The following is a 26004-nucleotide window of genomic DNA, read 5'->3' as shown; positions in this document are numbered from 1 at the left end:
TATTCACACAGATGATATAAAAACTGAAAAAACTATATAAAACCTTTTTTTTTAATAAATATTTTTTATGATGATGATGATGATGAAGAAGAACATGATATAAAAAACGTGATATAAGAACATGACAATGATAGTGAATAGCCTATGATGCCGGTAATGTAAATGTCAAATAAAAAATATCCACAATGATGAAAGAAGCAACTGACATTGTATGACATTGTATGACACGTATAAACACACTTCTTAGTGTCCCCCTGCGACCCCTGCTGGTATTGAAGAGCATTGCAGCCATGAAAAAAAAAGTGGCGGCTGATACTAACGCAATCACACACAAACACACACAAATACTGCAAAATAACTTTATACTAGCTAGATTTTGAAAATGTAAGGATACTGGGGGGTAGAACGCACATATCTAGGAAAGGTCATGAAAGGAGGGTCCTGAAATTTGCTCGAGTGCAAATATTTCTTTTTACTCACAGGGGTCAAAAGTCTTTATGCTTTGCGTCATTGACTGTCTTTTTGTAAATCATTGTCAACTATAAAATGTAAAATGTATTTTTTGATAACAAAAGGATTAAAAAAATAAAATTAAAAAAGTCCATTAGAGGTGAGCAAATGTAATGCGTTGCTATCCGGTTGTTAAGCCTGACGTCAAACGTGACGTTTTGCAATAGCCGGCCTCGCTAACCACAACACCAAAACTTTTGGTCCAAAAGAGTTAACTCCCTTGGCGGAGCTTGCTAACGGGGTGGGAACCTTATTCAGGTTCTCTGGTGCGATGCCTCCTTCCTTCCATGCGCGGAAATTCCTTCCTTCCATGCGGGTGGCGAACCCCGATCTCCTGCGTACCAACCGGCCGCGCTAACCACTACACCAAGACAGTTAACCCGCTTAATGGAGCTGCGAAAGGCCTATTTAAGTTTATTTTTTATTATTTTATTATTTATTTATTTTTAATTTTTTTAATTTACATGCTTACGTTCCCTCCCTATGATGATGATTATGATGAAGAAGAACATGATATTAAAAAACGTGATATAAGAACATGACAATGATAGTGAATAGCCTATGATGCCGGTAATGTAAATATCAAATCAAAAATATCCACAATGATGAAAGAAGTAAACAAGTAGCGAGTAGCGTCCATTTATATGGAATTTTGGCCATATGGCCAGTTTTATCTGTTGAGGTTATTTTTGACCTGTTCCAGCCACCCATGCAATCTGTGTGTTGGCTGTGTTAACACTTTGAGTTACTGTATGTAACCATCGTTAGCTGTATGTGCAGAGTTGAGTCTGTTGAGCTGTTGAGGAGATGTTCCGGTGATGTTGTGTTTTAGGACTTCCCCTGTGTAAACAGATGTGTGCTCCCCCCCAGTTCTCCCTTTGGTGTGTGTGTGTGTGTGTGTGTGTGTGTGTGTGTGTGTGTGTGTGTGTGTGTGTGTGTGTGTGTGTGTATTGTGTGTGTGTATTGTATTGTATTGTATCGAATATGCATTTATATTTCCACTTCAGTCTTTCTGCCTAAACCACCTCATCCTCCTCACACCATGTCAGATCATAGAGTGGGTAACACCAACATATGACACCAGCATCCCCCCCCCACCCCCCTTCCCTGACACTCTGACTCTCCCCCGCGAAGACACCTGTGCTGGTTTAGTTCCACTCAAAAAGAAACAACTTTGTAGTGCCTTCAGAGCAGCAGGTGCATGCTTCTCGTGTGTTTGTGCGACCACAACTCAGCGCACACACACACAAACTGGTCTTCCACCACAACTACACACACACACACACACGCGCACGCACACGCACACGCACACACACACGCACATCATTCATACAGCATATTCTCTTCCATTTACCCCCTTACACACTGTGTATCACTTTCCCTGATCTCCCTCCCCTCTGTCTCCTCCCCCCTAAGTCCAGCCCTGCATATATATATATATATATATATATATATATATATATATATATATATGCTGTCACACTCAAGGACGCAGTTGTCGACCTTGATTGCCATAGTTATCAGAGACTCAAGGTCCTCTCCCAGATCGCAAGAAGCCAGTTCATCCTTGATAGAGGCAGACAGACAGACCACAGTGGAAGGCGATGATTACTGCGGCTGGATGCCTGTATTTGATTCCCAACTAAGTTGGGCGCTCCGCCACGCCCCCAGCGGGCTCCGCCACGCCCAGCGGCCTGCGGGCTCCGCCCCCCAGGCTGCGCGCCTCTTTCGACGCTGCGCTGCCCTCGCTGATAGATGCAATGCCTCACTGCAAGATGCCTAGCTGCAAGATGTCGACGCAAGACTGCCGCAATGCTGCGCCCGCGTAGGTTTCATTTATCAACGTTTCTAAAGTTAAAATATGAACTCCATGTGCATTGTGAAAAGTACATATTTGGGTCTTTCATTCGCGATTTTGGTTAGCACGCAGATTTTGGTTAGCATTTTGGTAGCACGCAGGTCAGTGTGTGCTCAGATGTCAGGGAAAACGTGGAGGAATATCCTCATTTCTAAAGTTAAAATATGAACTCCATGTGCATTGTGAAAAGTACATATTTGGGTCTTTCATGAAAAGTACATATTTGGGTCTTTCATTCTCGTTTTGAACCTAACACTTCTCCTTGGTCATTTACAGACCACCATCAGTGAACCCTGTCACTGTCAGTAGCACGCAGGTCAGTGTGTGCTCAGATGTCAGGGAAAACGTGGAGGAATATCCTCAATTGAAGGTATAACGTTAAAGTTTAGCAGGACTTTTTCATGTACTGTATAGCCTACTTGTCCTTCAGACAAGTGAACTCATCACAAGGAAAAAGTAATGTGTTCACACATAATGTAGGCTACAAAGTCAAGCCCTTCAAATTACATTGCTGTTAGCATGTAAATATGAAATATGATGACAGTTATGACCAGAGAAGACCGGATTGCTTATTGTTGAGTACTAGCTTGTTATTGACAGATTGAGCCCTAAAGTGTTTATTTATGAACCTAGCAACTGGAAGAAGGGAACTGATGAGAATCGCAATAAGTCATCATTGTAGGATAAGGTTATGAGGTAAAAGTCCCAATGTATATCCGTCCATACTAATTGTATTTTCTTCCTCTGTGGCTTCCATCTGCAGAGTTGGCTACCCCCTGATCACACATACCCTGTGTGCAAATACATGGCCCTGCCATCACCAGGGGATCATGCTTCATTTGAGGCACAAATTAGAGTCCAGGTCAGGACAGAGGACGAGGCAAGGGAGTGGGTGAAGGCAGCAAAACACTCCGGGGTAACATGGAGGGTCCGAAAATCCATTCCATGTCTGGCAAAGCGCGTTCTTTTCAGGGTAACAGTTAAAATGTCTTGTGCCTGCTCCAAACAGTCACGTATCAGGCGGATGGCATTCACATAGGTTCTCAACTCCTTCCACTTTACGTTTATATAGTGAATATAATGTTTTGTTTAGGTGGACTACAAGTGTCAGCACCATGTTGATGTGAGGTCTATGACGGCCAATTCGAGACCTTCATCTAAAAACACAGGCTGTCCAGCCACAATGTCTCTCACCCTGAAACAGTGCCAGCAGCCTATAAAGCGGAGGCGGCAGATTAGCCGGTGAGTTGAGAGATGTATGCAGGTCTACTGTACGCTGATAATCATGTTGTTATATTCATCCTTGGCTTAAACTTAACATCCTCGTTAGCAGAGTATTTTTTTCCATTTTAAACTGTCCTGTATCAGCTTCTCTCACTCCAACCATCTGCAGGTCCACCCTCACCACACCATATACTTTCTTTTAGGCCTCCGCCTTTTCCTTCAGCTCTATCTCCAGCATCCTTACCCCTACCAGCTTGTCTCCTATCTGCCATGTCCAAAACCAAGCTCTGCCTCTTGTTTAGTTATTTGTCAGACAATGCCACCACGTGTAAACTTTCCTTTTCACTATTGGTGGTAGAATTCTGGTAGCATTCTGTCACAAATCATTCTTAAGACACTTCTCCACCCACTCCACCCAGCTTGCACTATCTTCTTCACCTCTATTTTACGCTCTCCATTACTTTGGATTGTTGACGCCAAGTATTTCAACTCATCCACATCCTCCTTGTTACCTCACCAATCCACTGATTCCCTCATTCACTGGCTCAAACTTAAAATAATGTTGATATGATTCTGTCAACAGCTGCAAGGACAGACACATGCCTGACTTCCCATTGGAAGTCAGGGTAAAGAACACCCACAACCACAACCTGTTTGTGGCCGAGGCCCTTTGGCACAGAGATGTGGGGAAGGCATCAATTGAGAGCCTGACGAGGCTTTTTGAAATCGGCCACTCTCCCACATCAGCACTTTGTGTCTTGAAGCACGACCTGCAAATGCAGTATGGCGTGAGATATGTCCATGCCTCAGCGAACAGAGAGATCTGCCCAGACCTCCAGTTTGTCCAAAGGTGCACCTTTTTTTTAAGATCATATTGTAGTTATTATGTATGTATTGTCAAAAGACCCCTCACATGATTGGGGTTGAGACTGTATAATACTATGTTGATGATGGTTGTGTATGTGTCACACATTTGAACACATAGCAGTGGAGTGGGATGTATAGTTTGAAACGGTATACAGCATGCATATTATAACTTTATTGGCTAACATTATTTTGTTCAGACTCTTCCAAAAGGTGTGCAGGGGAGAGTATGGTGCACAGCAAGGCCCTTATATGCTGGAAGCTCTGGAACGACAGGTGGTGGAGTACAACAGAATCAGAATCAGAATCAGAATCAGAATCAGAAGACTTTTATTGCCATGACATGTAAACATGTTAGGAATTTGGTTTGGTACCATGGAGCACGGTTTACAGAAGGACAGGTGCAAGACAGGACAAGACAGTGCAAACCAACATCAAAGTGCAAGAGTCATAATTAAATCAATATAAAGTGCAGAGATTCAAGTGTTCAAGTGTTCAAGTGTTCATATCCAGACAGTGCAAAGCTCTCTGGGTGGGGTTGGAGGGAGGGTAGATAGATAGGGGTCAGGTCAAGGGGGGGGGGGGGGCCAGCGGCATTTAGGAGCCGGATGGCTGTGGGGAAAAAGCTGTTGGTATGTCGGACCTTCACAGTATTTATGGACCGCACCCTCCTGCCTGAGGGGAGCGGGGCGAAGAGACCGTGTCCTGGGTGTGCGGGGTCAGCCATGATCTTCCTGGCCCTCCCCAAAGCCCTACTTTTAAACAGGGCCTCAAGGGGGGGCAAAGGGCAGCCAATCACCCTCTCCGCCGAGCGTATCACCCGCTGCAGCTTGGCCTTGTCCTTGGCCGCTGCAGCGGGGAACCAGATGATGATGGCGGAGGTGACGATGGACTCAATGATGGCCGAACACCAAGTGTGGAGAAGTGTGTGCCAGGATGACCACTTCCTCTGCTGGAGCTCTTCTCATCGCGATATGCTCCCCACTGATGAAACGCCTTCACACCCACAAGCACAGTGGGGAGCTCTGCTTCATCGACTCCTCTGGGAACATGGACAGAGAGAACTGCCGGGTCTTCCTCCTCCTCACACACACATGTGCAGGTGGCCTTCCCCTTGGGATCATCATCACTCAAGCGGAGGACAAAGGCACAATCTTTGAGGGGCTGGAGCTGCTGAAAGGGCTCATTGGAAGGGAAGGCTTTGCAGGGAAAGGACAGGCAGGACCTCGCGTGTTCCTGACAGATGACTCCAGTGCAGAGAGGGGAGCTCTAAAGCAGGCATTTCCTGAGGCTACACTGCTGCTCTGCTCCTTCCACCTCCTCCAAGCTACCTGGAGGTGGCTGTGGAGTAAGGAGAGTGATGTGGAGAAGGGAGACAGGAAAACCCTCTTTGCCTTCATCAGGGACATGTTGTACAGCAGGGAGGTCTCTGAGGTAGACAGGCTGTACAGGCAGGCCGCGGAAAATCCAGTTGCTGTCAGGTTAGTGTGGAGTTTAGAGACAGTTAGCTTTACAATGGTGAAGATACTTAGTTGACAAATGGTAATTTCACACATTTCATGCCTGTAACATTGCATACATACAGAAGGAGATGCACCTCTATAGTTAATGTAATACACTTTTTGTCTTGTAATCCATTCCAGGTACCGTAAATACCTGGTCTACCTGGAGCGGCTGTACAACAGGAGGGAAGACTGGGCGCTGAGCTTCAGAGTGGAGCTGCGTACTCGAGGGAACAACACAAATAACTTTGTGGAGGCGGCGATGCGTGTCCTCAAAGACAAGATCATGCTGAGGACCAAAGCGTTCAACCCTCCGCAGCTCTTTGATATGCTCACCTCCCGGCTGGAGACATACTATGTAGCCCGCATCACTGATGTTGCCCTTGGCCACAGAGAGGCTTTCCAGCGTTCACGCTTCTTGGCTCATGAGTCATGACAGCAGCATTGAAGCCAGCGACATTCAGCAGGTAACAGTTTTAAATACTACTACTACTACTACTACTACTACTACTACTACTACTACTACTACTACTACTACTACTACTACTACTACTACTACTACTACTACTACTACTACTACTACTACTACTACTACTATCACTACTACTACTACTACTACTACTACTACTACTACTACTACTACTACTACTACTACTACTACTACTACTACTACTACTACTACTACTATTAGATTCACAGAAACTTTCAACACTGAGTTAGTGTTTAAACAGAATCTTCTCTTTCTTAATGTCTGACAGATTGAGGTGAAGCTGTTCAAGGTCAAGGGGTCGACAGCAATGTATGAGGTGGACATGGAGTCTGAGCTGTGCACCTGTCCAGCTGGACAGACAGGGGCACCATGCAGGCACCAAGAAGCAGTGGTGCAACACTACCACTGCTTGTCCAACAATTACATTCCCACTACTGCTGAGCAGAAAGCTGAGCTTCTGAAGCTCACATCAGGAGGTAATTTTGGGTTTTTATGATTTATAATGATAAAATAATAATAATTTATTGCATTTATAGAGCCCTTTTCCATCAAACAATGCTCAAAGTGCAGTGGGAGAGGAAGAAGGGGCACACCACATCACAACCAATGTGTAGCGCCCACCTGGGTGATGCTTAGGCTGCAGCTTGTGCACACTACAGCTCACCACACATCAGCTAGTGAAGAGGTGAAGAAGAGGGTAAAAAGGAGAAGGGGGACAAGGAAGGACTAGTACTAGATTATTTGTATGAAGATGTCAGCGGGTACGCAGGCAGGCAGGCATTGGACAGTACTAATGCGCGATCGTGGAGGCAAAGAACCTTAGCTAATTACTGCCCTAATAACACAGTTGCCTACCAAAAACAAAGAAATACTCCTACAGTAAAATATACATTATTTGTGCTTTGCTATGTTTACGTAACCCAAACAACGTGCCTAGCAACAGGCATTAAGAATTATAACAATTCTTATGCTTGGAGTGCTATCATCGCAAAGACCATGGTACAATCTACTGTAGTCTATTAGACTTGCTCATCTCAACATTGTTTTTGTATTTTCAAGCAACCGTATCTGTGGACTTCTTCCAACCTCTGAGACAGGGGGGGCGGGAAATCCGCTCAATCATGTGTGTTGGGTATTCTTTGTGTTGAACACTCACCTCAGAAATGAATAAAATGTTTTTGGACCTGTGAACTAAAAAAAAAAGAAAAAAGAAAAAGAAGTTCATAATCAATCATGTGGGTGGGACAGACAGTAATACTTATGCACCTTTTTAAAAGCAGTGTGTGCAGACGTGAATGTCCTGCTGATGAGGGAGATTCTTTTGGTCCAATGGAAGAGGACCCTGAAGTACATGTTCCTCTGCCTGGTCCGTATCATCCTGTATCATAATCATTGTTAACAGTGTTTGTTAATAGTGGTGAATGTGGTTCAGTGTGACTGCCATACAGACAGAGCACTGTGGTATTCAACGATTCTGCTGAGATTGGGATAGCATTGCGGATAATGGACATTTTTAGAACTGTTCCCTCACTGTATGTAAATTAATTCAAACCTATTTTCTTCTTGGATATCACAGATTCTGGTGGTGCCTCCATCGTGGAAAACATGATGGAGGATCTGAAAAGAAGAGGCCAAGAGGATCCCCTCTTCTTCACTGGGTTGGTGAAGATGGCCAAACAGCATCAGCTGCTGAAGAAAAAACCAGCTGCACTACTGTCAGCTGTCCACACCTTTGGAAGGAGCAGTACTCTGACCAGCAGACGGGCAGTCACTTTGAGGCGGGCCGCCAAACGGCCAGGCCCAATGATTGGCTGCCAGCCCACAGCTGTGGCACGGAGGAAGCAGAGCTGTGGCTCAAAAAGGCACTTGTCTGCTGGGCGACCAGTCAAGCGGCACAACTTGACTTCTGCAGTGGCCTCAAACACCAGCCTGGCCAAAAAGCACTGAGGAACTGCCCCTCATCCACTACAGAGGCAGGACGCTACCGTACAGTGCCCCTCATCCACTACAGAGGCAGGACACTACCGTACAGTGCCCCTCATCCACTACAGAGGCAGGACGCTACCGTACAGTGCCCCTCATCCACTACAGAGGCAGGACACTACCGTACAGTGCCCCTCATCCACTACAGAGGCAGGACACTACCGTACAGTGCCCCTCATCCACTACAGAGGCAGGACGCTACGGTACAGTGCCCCTCATCCACTACAGAGGCGCGACACAGTGGATTACAGTGCCCCTCTCTCATCGTTCCTTCGAGGCAGAACATAATTTTATATTATTATATTATATATAATATATTATATTTTATAGTTTTATGTATTTATTTATTGAATGTTTTCTGTCTGCCCTACTAAGCTGTTTGACAAAAAAAATTCCCCATTGGCGACAATAAAGGTTTTTTCATTCATAATATTTTGGTGCTCCTCTACCCCTTTGTATATATTGAAGACCCAAAGACGGCTCAAAAGGACAGTTTTGACTGCCATTGTATTTAATAGGCCTGACAATAAAGGTTTTTTCATTCATAATATTTTGGTGCTCCTCTACCCCTTTGTATATATTGAAGACCCAAAGACGGCTCAAAAGGACAGTTTTGACTGCCATTGTATTTAATAGGCCTGACAACAAAGGTTTTTTCATTCATAATATTTTGGTGCTCCTCTACCCCTTTGTATATATTGAAGACCCAAAGACGGCTCAAAAGGACAGTTTTGACTGCCATTGTATTTAATAGGCCTGCTATTGTCAATCTGTTCACTTCAATCTGTTCATATCAATAGGCCCTTTTCAATCTGTTCATATCAATAGGCCCTTTTCAATCAGTTCATTTCAGGTTCTAATGTTCATTTTTACAAATCTATACAAAACCTGATCTCACATGTTTTATCCTCAAGAGGATACATAGGCAGAACAACTGAAATAAATGAAACTTTAATCGCCTCAAAAACTGCTTAGCTGGTGGGATGGACTCACACTCATGGACGCACATTTGCCATGTCTCTCCTGTGATGTTTTTATGCTCTGATATTGTAATTTAATGTAACTTATTGCTCGTCTCGTTAAGAGGGGTCAGGGAATATTTTTTTACAGCTCACTTTTCTGGCCCCTCTGTTGTCCTCTACCTCTGTTTTACTAGTTCTGGTGAATAAATATCTGACAGTGACATATTACGTGGTTGATTGAAACGGTAATGTTTAAAATAGCAACGCAGTGCGTGAAAATGTATGCAGTCTGGCAAAATGTATGCCGTTTCGCAGTCGAGCCCGCTGCGCGTGCGTCGAGCCCGCTGGGGGCGTGGCGGAGCGCCCAACTTAGTTGGGAGCCCGCTGGGGGCGTGGCGAGCCCGCTGGGGGCGTGGCGAGCCCGCTGGGGGCGTGGCGAGCCCGCTGGGGGCGTGGCGGAGCGCCCAACTTAGTTGGGAATCGTTAGCAGGCCTCCTGGATCCCACCACCTCTCTACTGCCCTCTAGTGATCAGAGGGAACCATTAAATAAATCATTGAAATTTACTGAAATAATACATTTGGTTTAGATGTATTTCTTAATCATAATGTGATGTTTCCCTTTTAGTATTTTTTCCAGATTTTTTAATGTCGCTAATATGTAGTCAGATATTTGGTGATGCATTGATTCTATTGACTCTAACACTAGTTAATTAGGAGCTGTTTGGAAGGAGAACCAACCAAGCAACACCACCGCATTAACACTGATAACCAATGAACGTAAGATATGTGTTCTACTTGGTGATTTCAACATCAATCTTCTTAAGAGTGAATCCCCAACCACGGCAGATTTTCTTAACACACTCTATTCTACTTATTTTTATCCTCTGATTCATAAGCCTTCCCGAATTACTAGTTCATCAGCCTCTCTTATTGATAACATCTTATTCAACTCTCTGGATTTTGAAATCACCTCAGGTCTATTGATGTCTGACATTTCTGATCATCTCCCGGTGTTCCAGATTATTCACCCATCAGAGAATGTAAATGCTAAATGTAATAACCCTGCCCACAACCAGAGATCATATCGTAAATATACCAGAAAGAATATGGAGTCATTCAAGTCTGCTATTAGTGCTATGTCATGGGATGTGGTTCTTAAGCTCCATGATGTAAATGAAGCCTACCATTCATTCTTAACCCTTTTCAATTCTGCTTTGGCTACATGCTTTCCTTTGACCACCTCAAAAAATAAGATAAATTCCTCCAAAGGGAAACCTTGGATTACCAAAGAGCTAATAAAATGCTCTCGTAAAAAAAATAAACTATATAAGAAAGCTCTTATGAACCCCACTCCTACAAATATTGAAACCTATAAGAAATTTAAAAACAAATTTACCGCCTCACTAAGGAAAACAAAAAAAATGTACTATGCAGATCAATTTAGTCAAGCTTCGAACGACATCAAGTCAACCTGGAACATCATTAACCAATTACTAAATCGCACCAAATCTCCACCTGCTGCACCTGTTGAGATGCTAGGGAAGGACGGGACCCTCCATACTCCAAAAGATATAGCTGATGGTTTTAATGAATTCTTTGTTAATGTTGGCACGTCTTTAGCTTCTAGTATCAAGGCCTCTGATGTGCACCCTTGTAGCCTAATCAAAGGCCAATTTTCTTCACTCTCAACTTTGGATCCCCCCACTAACAATGAAGTACATGATATAATAATGAACCTAAAGAATTCTGCCCATGGTCACGATGGTATCAAAACCAGTCTTATTAAAGAAACTGTTGAATATATTATCCATCCCCTAACTCATATCCTTTCTTTATCCCTACAAACTGGCATCGTCCCTCAGGAATTCAAAATCGCCAAAGTTATACCAATCTGTAAATAAGGCGACTCAAAGGACTTCGGCAACTACCGTCCTATATCTGTTCTGCCCTGTTTATCAAAAATCCTGGAGAAACTGGTCTACACAAGAATCTCTAAGCACCTAACAGTGAACAACATCCTGTACAACCATCAGTATGGATTCCGTAAGAAATACTCCACTGAGCATGCACTACTGCAACTTGTCAACACTATTTCTACAGCACTGGATGATAAAAAATGTGCTCTTGGTGTCTTTCTAGACTTAAGCAAAGCCTTTGATACTGTTAACCACAACATTCTTATCTCCAAGCTTAATAGATATGGTGTGCAAGGTACTGCTCTTAAATGGTTTACCAACTATCTGGATAATAGAGAACAATTAGTTTCCTCCAACGGCTGCTCATCGAAGAAATCAAGAATTCTTTCTGGGGTTCCACAAGGTTCCATCTTGGGCCCGTTACTATTCTTACTTTACATCAATGACTTGTCTACGTCTTGCAAAAACCTTCTCCCCTTATTATTCGCTGACGATACCAACCTAATAGCTGTACATGAAGACTTCAAATCTTTGATTGAATGTGTTAATGAAGAATTATCAATTGCCTCTAACTGGTTCCAACTGAATAAATTAACCCTCAATGTAAAAAAATGTAATTTCATGATCTTTTGCAACAAAAACAAGTGCTACTCCAAAGATGACGCTAAAATATCAATCAATGGAACCATCATTATTCAAGTTCAACATACCAAATTCCTAGGTGTCATTATTGATGAAGGTTTAAACTGGAATATTCACATCGATCAGGTCTGCAAGACATCCATGAAGATGCTTGGTATAATGAGAAGGGTCTGCCCCCTGATCCACTCCTCTGCTCATTTAACCTTGTACTATAGCTTCTTATTTCCTTACATCAACTACTGTAATATAGTCTGGGCTGCTACTTATCCTTCATACCTCAACAAATTACTTGTTATCCAGAAGAGGTTCCTAAGGATGATCTCTCACTCTAACAGATTCGAACCGTCTGCACCACTATTTAGGAAATATTCATTATTACCCATCAATAAACTGAATATTTTGCAAACATGCTTATTCATACACAAATTCATCAACAACAAGCAAGATCTTCCTTCTACTTTCCATAGTTTCTTTATTTTCTCATCTGACATCCACTCTTATCCAACAAGATTCAATAATGACCTCCACTTACCTTTCTGTCGAACTTCTAGCCACCAATTTAACATTTGTTATAGAGGTCCGAAAATCTGGAACACCTTGAGCTCGCCACTGAGATCAACACCTCGATCGGCTTTCAAAAAGCAGTTGAAAAAATATTTAATCTCGTTATAAGCTGTTTATTTTATATTGTAGTGCTTTTCCCGTTGAAAGGTGGGCTAGATGGAAATCTATGTTTATTTTTTTACTAATCTTACTATCCTTGTATCTATTTTCAGTTATTTTTGTTTGTTTTGTTTTTGTCTTGTGTGTTTGTATGTGCTATCCTACCTTTCTGCCCGATGGATATGATTTTGTTTGCGGTTTCTTTTCTCCTATTGACGTGCAGTAAGTGTCCCTTGATTTTCATTTGAAACAATGATATGGACGTGGAGTGGAACTCTGTACAAGCCTTCTGGTCTTCGTTCCCTCCTTGCACAATTTCTTGTGTGCTAAATAAATAAACTAAACTAAACTAAACTAACACATTCTTCAGATCATCATTCATTAATCTGACCAAAGCCTTTCAGATCATCTGTTCTCTGTTCCACCCAGCTGTGCTTCCAGTTGCCAAAATGACATAATAAAGCTGAATGCTCAGAACAGGCCACAGGCATTGTTGTTGTCTATGTGTTTCCCTCCTCTCTCCTTCTGTCTCTCTCTGTGTGTGTGTGTGTGTGTGTGTGTGTGTGTGTGTGTGTGTGTGTGTGTGTGTGTGTGTGTGTGTGTGTGTGTGTGTGTGTGTGTGTGTGTGTGTGTGTGTGTGTGTGTGTAAGCGGTTAGTCTAATAGTGACCTGCTTGTTTAAGGGGCTCAGCCAGGATTCAGCATGTTTATTGTCGCCTAATGGCACCATGTGAAAGAGTCTATTCAAGGGCCACATGTGTTCAATGTGGCAGTTTGGCTGCTCAACTCAAGTCTATTGACAACGGACAGAGGAGACAGAGTTCGTCACTCTTGTTTTTTAAATAGACTACAAACAGAGATTATCTGTTCTCCTTGGCCTGTTCTGTGTGTGGAAAACACAGGGTCTGTAATTGAGTGTTATTATGGTTGTTCTCTCCAAATGCTGCATCTACAGTAACAGTATCATGTATTGACTTAAGCAAACTGTGAATAGGCCTACAACTGCCAAGCATGGAAAATGCTTTTAGCTTTGAGTTGATTGATTTTGATGTTCTTAATCAGACAGAGACGGTAAGAGTGAGAGAGCACATAAGGTTCAGAGATAGGGAATGTTAGGATATTTATAGCATAGCATAGAGTACAGCACAGTGTTTTATTTGTATAGTATAGTATAGTGGATAGTGTATATAGCCTTTATTTATGTAAACCAGCTCTTTTCCCTTCTTGTTTTTAGTATTTTTTTTCCTAGCACCAGGGGAGCCCCCCCTCACAAATTTCGTTGTATGGTACCTGTACTATATCAATGACAATAAAGACAATTCATTCATTCATTAATTAATTAATTCATTCATTCATTCATTCAGAGTGTTGCCTCCCATGCCTAGCCCACGCTCCACCTGCTGGTCAAAATAAACAATGCACTCACTCCAGCCGCACAGGAATGGCCAATGAGACGCTCGGATGTTGGGATGTCTTGTCTTGTCCCAGACAAGCCAGTTGCTAGTGGCAGCATCAACGACACACAACAGTGATGGAGGAATTAGAGGGTGAGCATTTAGTATTTAATGCAATAGGAGATTTTACAGATTAACCCGCAATCGTTTGTACTGTTAAGGCTATTTAATACCAAGCAAATGATCGATTAGTTAAGCTATCTAAACTGACTTTGTTGTGGTGCGTTTGTTTTGTACCGTATCGACTTGCTGCTTTTGCCTTCTGTTGTAGAGGGTTTGACTAATCAATGGAAAGGTTCCGTGTTTATAACATCAGCTGTTTTAATTAAGCAATTAAGTAATAAGGTCGTGCTTGATCGTAAATAATGTCATGATGGTTTAAGGGCGTTGGTTTGGTAGGCCAGACGCGAAGCGAAGGTCTGTCTTATTGTCAGTGATCAATTGTGTTTTTCACATGATAAACTAACTCCCGATAGAGAATACATATAGCTAAGACATCATTAAGACGTATAATGTAGGAACAAGCAATAAGATGCCTAAGTCTGCATCCATGTATTTTCAGAGCATAGGCCCTGCTATGTTTAAAAAGATGTTGAGCAGTCGAAATCTCCATCTCCTCTTGAGCGAGGCTTGTATCCTGTCCTTGTGTCCTATTCTCCCTCTCTCTCTCTCTCTCCCTCTCTCTCTCTCTCTCTCTCTCTCTCTCTCTCTCTCTCTCTCTCTCCCTCTCCCTCTCTCTCCCTCTCTCTCTCTCTCTCTCTCTCTCTCTCTCTTTCTCTCTCTCTCTCTCTCCCCCTCTCTCTCTCTCTCCCTCTCTCCCTCCATCTCCTTGTAGGCCTGGCCTGCCTATTACCTATACACCCCTAGGCAACCCTATAATCTTCTGAAGGACTAACTATGAATGGCCTTTTGGCTAAATCTGACACATTAGAAGTGGCCTAACGTCTTTGAGAACAGGCTGGTGACAGAAAGGAGCTTACAAAGGGGTGGAAACCATTCAAATGGGTCAGACTCAGACCAGTCAGTCATGATTTATAGTGATTTAATGGTGCCAGTTTCAAAATGACTTAAATTGTTACGTGAGACTTCAGGCATCCTAATGTGATAAGAAATGTGCATTGTCCATTTCAATGTGTGGCTAATATTATTGTTTGACAATGACAATGGACTCTAATAATCTCTATCCAATCCATAACAGATGTCGAGTCCCCCCCCAATGAGGAGCTGACTCCATGTAAAATCTGTGGAAGGAGCTTCTTCCCTAAAGTCCTGGTAAGTCCACTGCTAGCCAACCCCTGAAATTATTTGGCCGAAAATAGCGCACACAATAAAATCACACATTTGGTGTTTGGCCAAATGTGTGAAAAGACAGAATGTTTACCGAATACAATACGTTTTTTCTTATGACGCGATCAATCAGTGCAACTAACCCATGCTGTTTTCGTTTTTGTGACTTCAAAATGAAAGTCTGAGCTAAGTGATCACTGGAAACTGATGGGATCACAGTATTATGTGTCAGCTGCTGGTGAAAGGAGTACAAGCCGGCCAAGCCGAAAAACTGCCGTTAGGTACTCAGTGTTTCCTTAATTTCGGTTTTGGCTTCGGCCAAGGATTTTCACTTCGGTGCATCCCAATTATGTTCTCTTGCCGTAGCTGGAAAGCGTGGCTGCCATATTAGTTCCTTTTCCTTTATGATTATGGCGAAGACAGTACATAGAAAATGTGGCTCCGCTGCTTTTTGTAATATGTCATAATCCTCATGCAAGTGTAGTCTAACTACAACTTTACAAACAGTGGCGAAGTTAATGCCTATGTTGACATATACAGTATGAGGTAGATAGATACAGTATGTATTCCCTGGAGGTGGAAATGAAATAATTACACCTACAGTATGTATGTAACCTATGTGTTATATTGGTTATATTATCCACAGTAATTATTAGATGGCAGGAAGCCTGATGACATGAAGACACACACACACAGAGCTGTAATATGACATACACACAGCTGTAATACAATCACCGTAGCAACAAGATAACGCTCGTTGGACTACGTGCTTCACTTAGGCATTCATGCATTTCGTACCTCACATGCATGTGACACAACAATATTCACATCCATATGGTTCTCTCACGTGTGTGCGTGTGCAGGTGACAGAGAAAGAGAGATTTAAAACCTCCGACCACTTCAAACCTGAAAAGAAGACATTCTATTTTATCCAACAATCCATGATTGTTGAGCAAAGAATAGATAGTGGTGGTCTAGTGGATAGTGAGTTGGACTTGGGATCGGAAGGTTGTGAGTTCAAATCCCGCCTGAAGCCACACCACTACTAGTGTGCCCTTGGGTAAGGCACTTAGCCCTCAGTTACTCCAGGGGGAATGTCCCTGTAATTCGTAATTGTAAATCGCTTTGGATAAAAGCGTCTGCTAAATGGCAAAATTAAATTATAAAACGTATTTTGTCAGACTGTAGTCTGTGAACTTACTTCTGGTTCAAGATGAGAAATCCAATACATTTTTCCCATTTGGGATTTATTATGAGATAATATATAATAATATTAAGATAATATAGCATAACATATGTTATGTTACATAGGCGTACAATTTCTTGTACGTTTTCTTTTCTGATTTACTGGTTTGGCTCTGGTAATGGTCTCTCAGTTATTTTGTCTCTTAGGTCAATTTGACCAGAATACATTCTCCCAGTAATCTACTGGATTATCCAAATGTTCTGTAGCAAACTTCAAATGATCTTAAACATGCCTTTTCTCCAGTAATGGATTCTTCAGGGGGGATTGTGAATGGAGACTGTGGCGGTGGAGTGCATTGCAATTGTTTTCTTTGTGACAACTGCACCCGCTGCTTCCAGGTCTTTCTGGAGCTCTGCTTGAGTGGTCCTTGGATCTTCGCAATTTTGTTGCGAAGGTCTTGGGAGAGCTCTTTACTTCTTCCCATCATGAGGTGTTTCTTGCAGGAAAGCTTGGTAACAAATGATTTGTTTACTTGCATTCAGAGGTGGGAAACCATTTTTTCAAAGAGTGCAAGTACTTACCCACCAACATGCACAAACCCAGCTGATTCTAATTAGCACAGGAAGGAGAAGTCATTAGTGGCTGGTTTTGTGCTTTTTCTTCATACTGTGTTCAATATTCTTTTTCCTGTGTCATTCCACTTTATTGCACATAGCTTTTTTATGGATAGCAGTGTTAATCCTAACACTTTATTTAGCTGTGTAGAGTTAATACAAATGTCTGGTTTAAATTGTATGTGAATAACTGCAATGGAAATATGTTGAATAAAATAATTGTTAAAGAATACTTATTTCTTTCACTGTATTAGCTGTTTGAAAAAATCCAGATGGGAAACATGAATTGTGATTTTCATCTTAAACCAGAAATAAATTCAACAAGCTCAACAAACTACATTCTGACGGTTCATGTCTGAAATCTCTCTGTAGAAGAAGCATACTCCCATCTGCCAGAAAGCGGCTGCTAAGAAGAGGAAGGTGTTTGACTCCAGTAGACAGAGAGCCGACGGCACTGAGATCTCCACTCTCAAACCCGTCAAACCAAAGGTGAGAGGAAGAACAGACCCTGGGGGTTTTGGCTTAAAATACAATAAAATTGCAACGCTTTAGCTCTCAAATGGGAAGATATCTGATCTCAAGCTATGTGATTAAAAAGGTAATCAGATGGGTGTAAGTTATAGACATGTCTCTAACCGTCCAACAAGCTCAGGGGAGTCATTTTACTTTCATCTATCTGGTTCCTTTGTATGTGCAAACACCAAAGGGGTACTAATTATGAAGTAAGTATAAGTGCACTATATTACAGATTGCAGATATAATTCAAATTGCCAAGTGGTCTTCCAATTAATGGGCAGATGGTGCAGTAGCTTGGTATACATGCCAGGTAGCTGGGTCACACTGTCACCACAAAATGTTCAGGAAAATGTTAACTTACGGAAAATCAAAGCTTGGCATTTAATTAAACGTTCGTATTTTGTACTCCTGTTGCTTATAGCCTTCTTGTTTTTGTTGCAAAGTCTATACTGACTGACAGCAGCCTCGCTCTTTGGTTAGCTAACTGCTAAGAAGAGCTAACGCTTGCTAACGTTAAGATTAATGTTAGCAAGAAAGTTAAAAGAGGAGGAGGGAGGCTAGTTTATATTTGTAACTGACGAGTAGATTCTATTTTTGGTCTATTTTTTGGCTTATGATCTCTTGGTTTGATATGATAATATGTGATCTGGGGCCAGCCACTTCCTCTGGATGAAATTACAAAATGTACCCATAATTTTTCTCATGCTAGTATATTCAGATAAAACTATCAAACCACCTGTTAAAAGGCACCAGAATACAGGAAATGACATCTGTTAAGATATTTCGGGGGGAGTGTTTTTGTATACACGTGAAAAAAAAGCATAAACACACTTACTGTAATGCCAAAGCAAATTCCTATATATGTATGCATAATGGCAATCAACGTTATCTGAATCTGAACCTGAGAACCCACATTTTCAATGTTTCCTACACACATGCTTGGAAGTATCTTTCTGTCTTTCAAACTTTAGCTGGAGTAGTTTGCATTAACACTGTGTAATACGTTTAAAAACTAGACACAGATTAGGAAACGTCCATTGATTATTCATCCCATAAAAGTTGTGAGAGTCTACCTGTGAGAGTATGTGCATGAACTAATCCCTTCAAAATCTCTCCCTAACAGATACTTTTTAGATCACTTTTATACAGTCCATTGTCTTAATTGGAAAGGTAATATGAAAATCACACTGCATTCAGAATAATTTGCTTGGTCGTTTCAGACTAGAGATGTCGTATAACTTTTAAAACAGTGGGGTGCAAAAATGTGGGCAACCCTAGTCAAAATGCCTTTTAATCACTTGGGCCCAGTAGTTCAAAACTTTTATTCTCAATCAGATCCGATCAGATTTTGAAATCCCATTTTTTGGGATCCAGGATCAGACAACTCGGCCAGATTTTGTCCCAGTATTTCAAAGCAATTCAGGATAGGATCACCCTGATCCAGATTCAGACTTTTCAAGATTACTAGATCCTGAATATCAGTGCTTTAATCCTACCGATCTCCATCTAGTGGATATGAAAAATAATACAAGGAAGACAAGAGACCACATTGCAGAGACATCTATAATGTCTAATTATATTTTTAAATACATAAAGGACATAAAATCATAATGGAGTACTGAAGAGGCGTTTTGCATGCCTCAACTATCTGAGAGTGGAACCCCAACGACCATGCCGCATAACACTGGCTTGTATTGTGCTACACAATATCGCTGTCCATCGCAGAGTCCCCCTCTCTGACATCCATGATCCTCCAGAGCCCCTTGCACCTGCTGATGATCTAGGCCCACCTCTGGATTTCCCTCTAAATGAGAGACTGAGTGGTGGTGCAATGTGAGATGCTATTGTCCGCAATTACTTTTGAAAGGTGATGACAGATGATGGACTTTTCTTTGTTGAAGATATTTTTTCTTTAATCTAAATTACATTTGTGATTGACAATCTTTGTTGTGATACTTTTAGGAGCAGTTTTGAACTACTGGGCCTAGGAGATTTAGGACCGGTTTCAGAGACAAGGCTTAAGCCTAGTCCTGGACTAAATCACACTTTCAATGTAAAATCTCCATTGAAGATGTTTTTTAGTCTAGGATTAGGCTTAAGCCTTGTCTCCGAAACCGGCCCTAAGTGTAACAGACATTTAAACCAGGGGTGCCCAAACGTTTGCACCCACTGTAGGTCACATAGACTGATTGACGAGGACAAGATGCCTCCTGCTTCTCCACTGCTTTTGAATCGCACTGCCTGACATGCATTTGTATTGCATTAGAAAAGGAAACAATGCTTCATGTTGTCTTGGGGGCTGCTCCGAGTTCCCTACTGCCACTAGCCCCTCCCCCCTCAACACCTCATATAGCCACTAGCCCCTCCCCCCTCAACACCTCTCATACAGCCACTAGCCCCTCCCCCCTCAACACCTCTCAGACAGCCACTAGCCCCTCCCCCCTCAACACCTCTCATACAGCCACTAGCCCCTCCCCCCTCAACACCTCTCATACAGCCACTAGCCCCTCCCCCCTCAACACCCCATACAGCCACTAGCCCCTCCCCCCTCAACACCTCTCATACAGCCACTAGCCCCTCCCCCCTCAACACCTCTCATACAGCCACTAGCCCCTCCCCCCTCAACACCTCATACAGCCACTAGCCCCTCCCCCCTCAACACCTCTCATACAGCCACTAGCCCCTCCCCCCTCAACACCTCTCATACAGCCACTAGCCCCTCCCCCCTCAACACCTCTCATACAGCCACTAGCCCCTCCCCCCTCAACACCTCTCAGACAGCCACTAGCCCCTCCCCCCTCAACACCTCATACAGCCACTAGCCCCTCCCCCCTCAACACCTCTCAGACAGCCACTAGCCCCTCCCCCCTCAACACCTCTCAGACAGCCACTAGCCCCTCCCCCCTCAACACCTCTCATACAGCCACTAGCCCCTCCCCCCTCAACACCTCATATAGCCACTAGCCCCTCCCCCCTCAACACCTCTCAGACAGCCACTAGCCCCTCCCCTTCAACACCTCATATAGCCACTAGCCCCTCCCCCCTCAACACCTCTCATACAGCCACTAGCCCCTCCCCCCTCAACACCTCTCATACTGCCACTAGCCCCTCCCCCTCAACACCTCATACAGCCACTAGCCCCTCCCCCCTCAACACCTCTCATACAGCCACTAGCCCCTCCCCCCTCAACACCTCTCAGACAGCCACTAGCCCCTCCCCCCTCAACACCTCTCAGACAGCCACTAGCCCCTCCCCCCTCAACACCTCTCAGACAGCCACTAGCCCCTCCCCCCTCAACACCTCTCAGACAGCCACTAGCCCCTCCCCCCTCAACACCTCTCATATAGCCACTAGCCCCTCCCCCCTCAACACCTCTCATACAGCCACTAGCCCCTCCCCCTCAACACCTCTCAGACAGCAAATACACCCCCGCCCCCCCAACATCTCTCTTATAGCCTCCCAGTAGCCATCTGGAGGATGTGGAGGTGTATGCAGCATGATTGATCCACTGACCCCATCTAGCCTACCAGAGGACTCGGCCACAGAGCTGGAACCAAGTCCCATTATTTCTGATTTACATGGTGTTAAGGAATAGGGTCTGGGGTCATTATTTCAGTCTGTGACTCATTCGCTCACTTCTTTACTGGTCATTAAAGTGTTATGCTGAAACTTACACCAACACCGAAACGAGAGTGTACCGTCATAGTTCCGTTAACAGTTTTTTCAGGGTGCCGCACTAAGAGCAAGACGAGATGCACTACCACACATTTTGGTGGTAAAGAAAAGGAAGCTATCTGAAAATAATTTCGGCAACACATAACTGGAGGCTATATTCTTGGAACCGTAACTTATCTGTAATTTCAATTATTTGAAGTAAGCCTGTAGCTGCATCAACAATTGTGTCAACACTGTTCATATTTTTTCAATACAAGCCTAAAATGCGATACCATACCTTTCAGGGTGCAGGGTGATTTTTGCATTTTCCTATTTAGTTTTAGGATGATTGATATTATGTGCTAATTTCTCTGCATCTACGCCTCTACAATGCTCTCGCAGCTAAAATGTTTTTTATTTGAAGCGTAAAACTACGCTGCTTCAAGCGAGCCTCACTTCGCAGACGTGCTGCTTTCGCATACTGTCTAGCATGTCTCATAGATCACCGTGAGTTATTAAACTGGACCTGACGTTATGGAGCTTTAACAGTGTTGGTATAGTTTGGCCGTTACAGTCATTACCGTGTTGTCCCCTTACAGGCACTGCCCCCTAAGAAGCCATCTAACTGGCGCAGGAAACACGAGGACTTCATCAACACCATCAGAGCTGCTAAAGGCATCACCCAGGTTATGAAGGATGGAGGGCCCTTACCACCTCCTCCTCCACCATCCTACGACCCAGGTAAATGAAATGTACGTAGGTTCATTCAGGGCACTTGAAGGAGAAGGGCATCTGGCCGCCAGGTGACCGACAGCTGAACGTATAAAGAAAGCAACACATCACATGTTCGTGCTAGTGGCTATGTGCTAGTACATGCTAGTGGCTATGTTCACATGATTGTGAATTCAGACAGAGCAACCTTGTTTGCTTCACGGAGACATGGCTCAAAGTAGATCAGGCAACCCCGAGTCTATCGAGCCGACATTTTTGTTTGATGACATGGCCCTAGTTGGCCTCCTGCGGGAAAAAGATCCCTCTGGTGAAGCTGTCTACCTGGCCTACACTAAGGCTCTTGAATCGTGGTGTAACATTAGCCAGCTGGAAAACAAGACCAAATGGCTAAGACCAAATAACTAATCATGTGTACCAAGCGAGATCTGAAAACTGAGCCAGTTTCACTTGATGGGCAACATGTTGAAACTGTGAGTACATTCAAATATTTTGGTACAGTCTTAGATTGTCAGATGAGCTTCTCTGAAAACACAGAGTATGTTTTCAAGAAATGTTCACAGCGACTCTATCTTCTGAGAAGACTCCGGGCTTCGGTGTCAGTCAGCAGACTTAAGTAGGTAGTTTTCATAGACCGGGTTTTCCATCTCATGCATTTTTTTTGCACTCATATTTCCCATAACCTTCTGTTCCCAACCCTATGCCTAGATTACATCCAGTGTCCGTACTGTGACAGGAGGTTCAGTGAGAATGCAGCTGACAGACACATCAAGTTCTGCCGGGAGCAGAAAGCCCGCCTCCCCAACAAAGGCAAGCCCCCTGGAGACGTGAAGAAACCCCCAGCACGCACGCAGGTACCACTTCATTCACTGTGCACGTACTTGTGATCAGTCAAATCAGTGTTATTTCTGGGGGCTACTTAATCTTGGTTGATGATCTGGTTTATTCATTTTGATGTTGGGAGTGGTAGTTCTTCTGCCTTCTGAAACAGCCCAGTGGTCCTGCTGCAAAAGCTGCTTCAGTAGCTTAGCTAGCAATAGTGGTCTAATGGTTATTACATAAAGATTTCATTTAACCATAATGTTGGCAACTGATTGTGTGTGTCTGTGTCTGTATCTGTATCTGCGTCTGTGTGTTGTCATCCACAGTTGAAGTCTCCTGTTGTTAAGAAAGTGAACCCTCCGTCTGTCCCGGTTGTCTCGCCATCCTCCTCCCGTTTACCTCAGAGGTCAGCCTCTGGCCAGGCCACCGGTAAGACCTGATCTAGGAGCTGATCTTATCCAGCTCAACCTCTGTTGTATGGAGAAGAAATGGGACACACACAGATACTGTAGTACTGCAGTCAGTCAGGTGACGATGAGAATATTTGCGTGACTGCAAGGGTGACCTCTATTTGTAATACTGTCTCCGTCACACACAGCTAGTAGCACCCTCTCCAATAAGCTGTATTGAAAGGATACGTTTGACATTTTGTGAATTGGAACGGATTAGCAGAAATTATTTCACTACTGGCCACTATGTGCACAACCTGTGGTAAGATGCAGCATTTTTACCGAATTATGAAAATAGGCTGAACCATCCCTTTAAAGAGGGGCTGCACTAGCTGGGTTCTTTGCCTTGATTTCCCTCCTCCTCGTTTAAAAAAATAAATACAACTGAGAACAAGATTTGTGTCTTGGAGGTGTGGATTGATGTACCAGCCAAAGCCCAACCGTCATCATTTCTCAGGGTGAATCGAGATGTCACAATTCACCGGATGGACAAATTTTGGGTCTAAAATGTATGTGTACAATATGTAGATATACCGTATGACTACGACTGGGGCCACATAGACCGTTTCAACAGGAAAAGTTGGTTGGCTTCAGTTCCTCTTTAAGATATTTGTGTCACTGAAACAGATGACTCCTACATTCTGTCTCACTGACATTTTAATGAATGACTAACTTCAAGAGTTTCAATACTTGCGCATTAACCCCCCCCCCCTCTCTCTCTCTCTCTCTCTCTCGCTCTCTCTCTCTCTCTCTCTCTCTCTCTCTCTCTCTCTCTCTCTCTCTCTCTCTCTCTCTCTCTCTCTCTCTCTGTAGGGATCCCCTCTAGTAAGGCTCCTTCTGCAGGCGCAGTGAGGGGTGTCTCGTCGGGGTACTCTCCCAATCGCACCTCTCCGTCTGGCCTGACAAGTCCTCCATCAGGGTGAGTACACATGTCCACAGAGCCTGGGAAATCGTTTTCCAAACCATCATACGGTTAATACTTAGAAAGTTGACTTCATAATAATAGTTAATAGAAAAATGTTCGTATTTAGAAGAAAAAAAACATGACATGTCTGATAGACCATGCTTTCGGTGCATCCCTAGAAATCAGGGATATTATGCACATACCAGGGGAGGCTGGAGGAGGTCGACATTGGAGGAGGGGCTCTTGTCATGCATGGGACGGAATGAGGAATGGTATCAAACATGTGAGTTTGTTCCATACATGGGTTTGCTACCATTCCTCATTCCAGTCGTTAAAAAATCGAAATAAAAGTGCAAGCTAAGCGTTGTTGAAAATCATTGACACACTCGCTAGTCAACTAACACAGCTTGTTTTGTGAGTCTGCTAACAATGTAAAGTAGTGTTATAGTTAACTAGGTAGCAGTGGGTATTACTCACCAAATCCAATGCATTGCATTATTTGGGCTTGACTAGCGAGTGTGTGATGTGATTTTCAACAATGTCGAAATGTATTTCCGTTTTCAAAATAAAAGCCAGATCATTTTGATTGGTGACTTGTTCCCCCTTTCACCAGCCGCTGTCACAATTTTTCTTTTTTTAATCTTTCATGAAATGAGGAAATATTATGTAACATAAAGTATATAATTTCAAACACATACTTTTGATAATAATTATTTTACATGAATAAGCATACAAGCATGAATAAAAAGCTAAATCTATTTAATTTATGCATTGGTACAAAAATTGGCACAATAAATGAAAAACTGCAGGTATGCACTCGGTATTCGGCCAAGAATTTTCATTTCGGTGCATCCCTACTGATTTCTCCTTCCTCCTCTCACACTCTCTCCTCTCCTCGCCCTATCAGGGTTGGAGGAAAGACTAGGCCACTAGGTTCCTCGGGCTCTTCCTCTGGCTCTTTGAAGAACAGCCAATCAGGAGCCGGACTCAACAAGAGGAAAGTCTACAATGCAGACAACTACAACTCCAGGTAAGGCCTACGTACCATAGTTCTCAACCTCAGCTGTAAGGGAACACTTTCATTTACCAGAATTAATTACCACTGCAAACACTGAAGATGATTGTCATTTTCTTTTCTCTTTCTCTGCGATGCCAAAAGGAACGATGCCAAAAGTGCGATTGAGGTGGACAACGGTGGAACGAATTCCAAGTTCTGTCACGAGTGCGGAACTAGGTACCCTGTAGAGGGGGCCAAGTTCTGCTGCGAGTGTGGAGTCCAGAGGATGTGCATCTGAGAGAGAGCTGGGGAAAAGGGAGAAGTAGAAGAGAAAACGGGAGGGGGAAACAAGAGAAGGGGAGAGCTTATGACAGGAGATGAGATGAGTGAAAAATGGCAGTGGGGAAAAGAGAAATGATTCCCCCTATAACCATCAATTTGTATACACTCCCAATGAACAATAGGCTGAACAGAACCATATTTAATGTACTCTCATCACACCCTCCCTCCTCCTGTCCATCCCCTTATCCTAACATAATGTTGTTTTCGAAGTGCAATATAATTGACTACTGATAATAGATGAGTGTTACTTTTACAAGCAGGTTGATTGAAACATGTTAAATTGGCAACAGGGTTACATATTCCATTGCTGTTTAATAATCCTGTTTCTCGAAAGCCTATTGGCTAACGTGGTACTTTATTTCTCTCGACACGCCAGCCCCAGAGCAATGAGAGAGTGACAATTGTAAAAACAATTGTCCTCTAAAGTAAACCTTAC

At 43.3% G+C, this 26004-nt stretch overlaps 1 protein-coding gene across 1 annotated transcript; it reads left to right on the top strand.

Annotated features, from left to right (window-relative positions):
• Positions 1-14145: 14145 nt before the first annotated feature.
• zc2hc1a (zinc finger, C2HC-type containing 1A) lies at positions 14146-25524 on the top strand (the record flags this gene model as incomplete). Its single annotated transcript, XM_080543547.1, has 9 exons — positions 14146-14161; positions 15267-15340; positions 17528-17644; positions 21889-22066; positions 22763-22908; positions 23203-23305; positions 24139-24244; positions 25137-25259; positions 25389-25524. The coding sequence occupies 9 exons, from the start codon at positions 14146-14148 to the stop codon at positions 25522-25524; spliced, it is 999 nt and encodes a 332-aa protein (XP_080399673.1).
• Between the last annotated feature and the right edge of the window lie 480 nt (positions 25525-26004).

This window comes from Nansenia antarctica (genome assembly GCF_963989245.1).
Source record: "Nansenia antarctica genome assembly, chromosome: 12".
NCBI classification, from domain to species: Eukaryota; Metazoa; Chordata; class Actinopteri; order Argentiniformes; family Microstomatidae; genus Nansenia; species Nansenia antarctica.
Note: the sequence above shows the minus strand (reverse complement) of the source record. Positions and strands in the feature narration are given on the sequence as shown.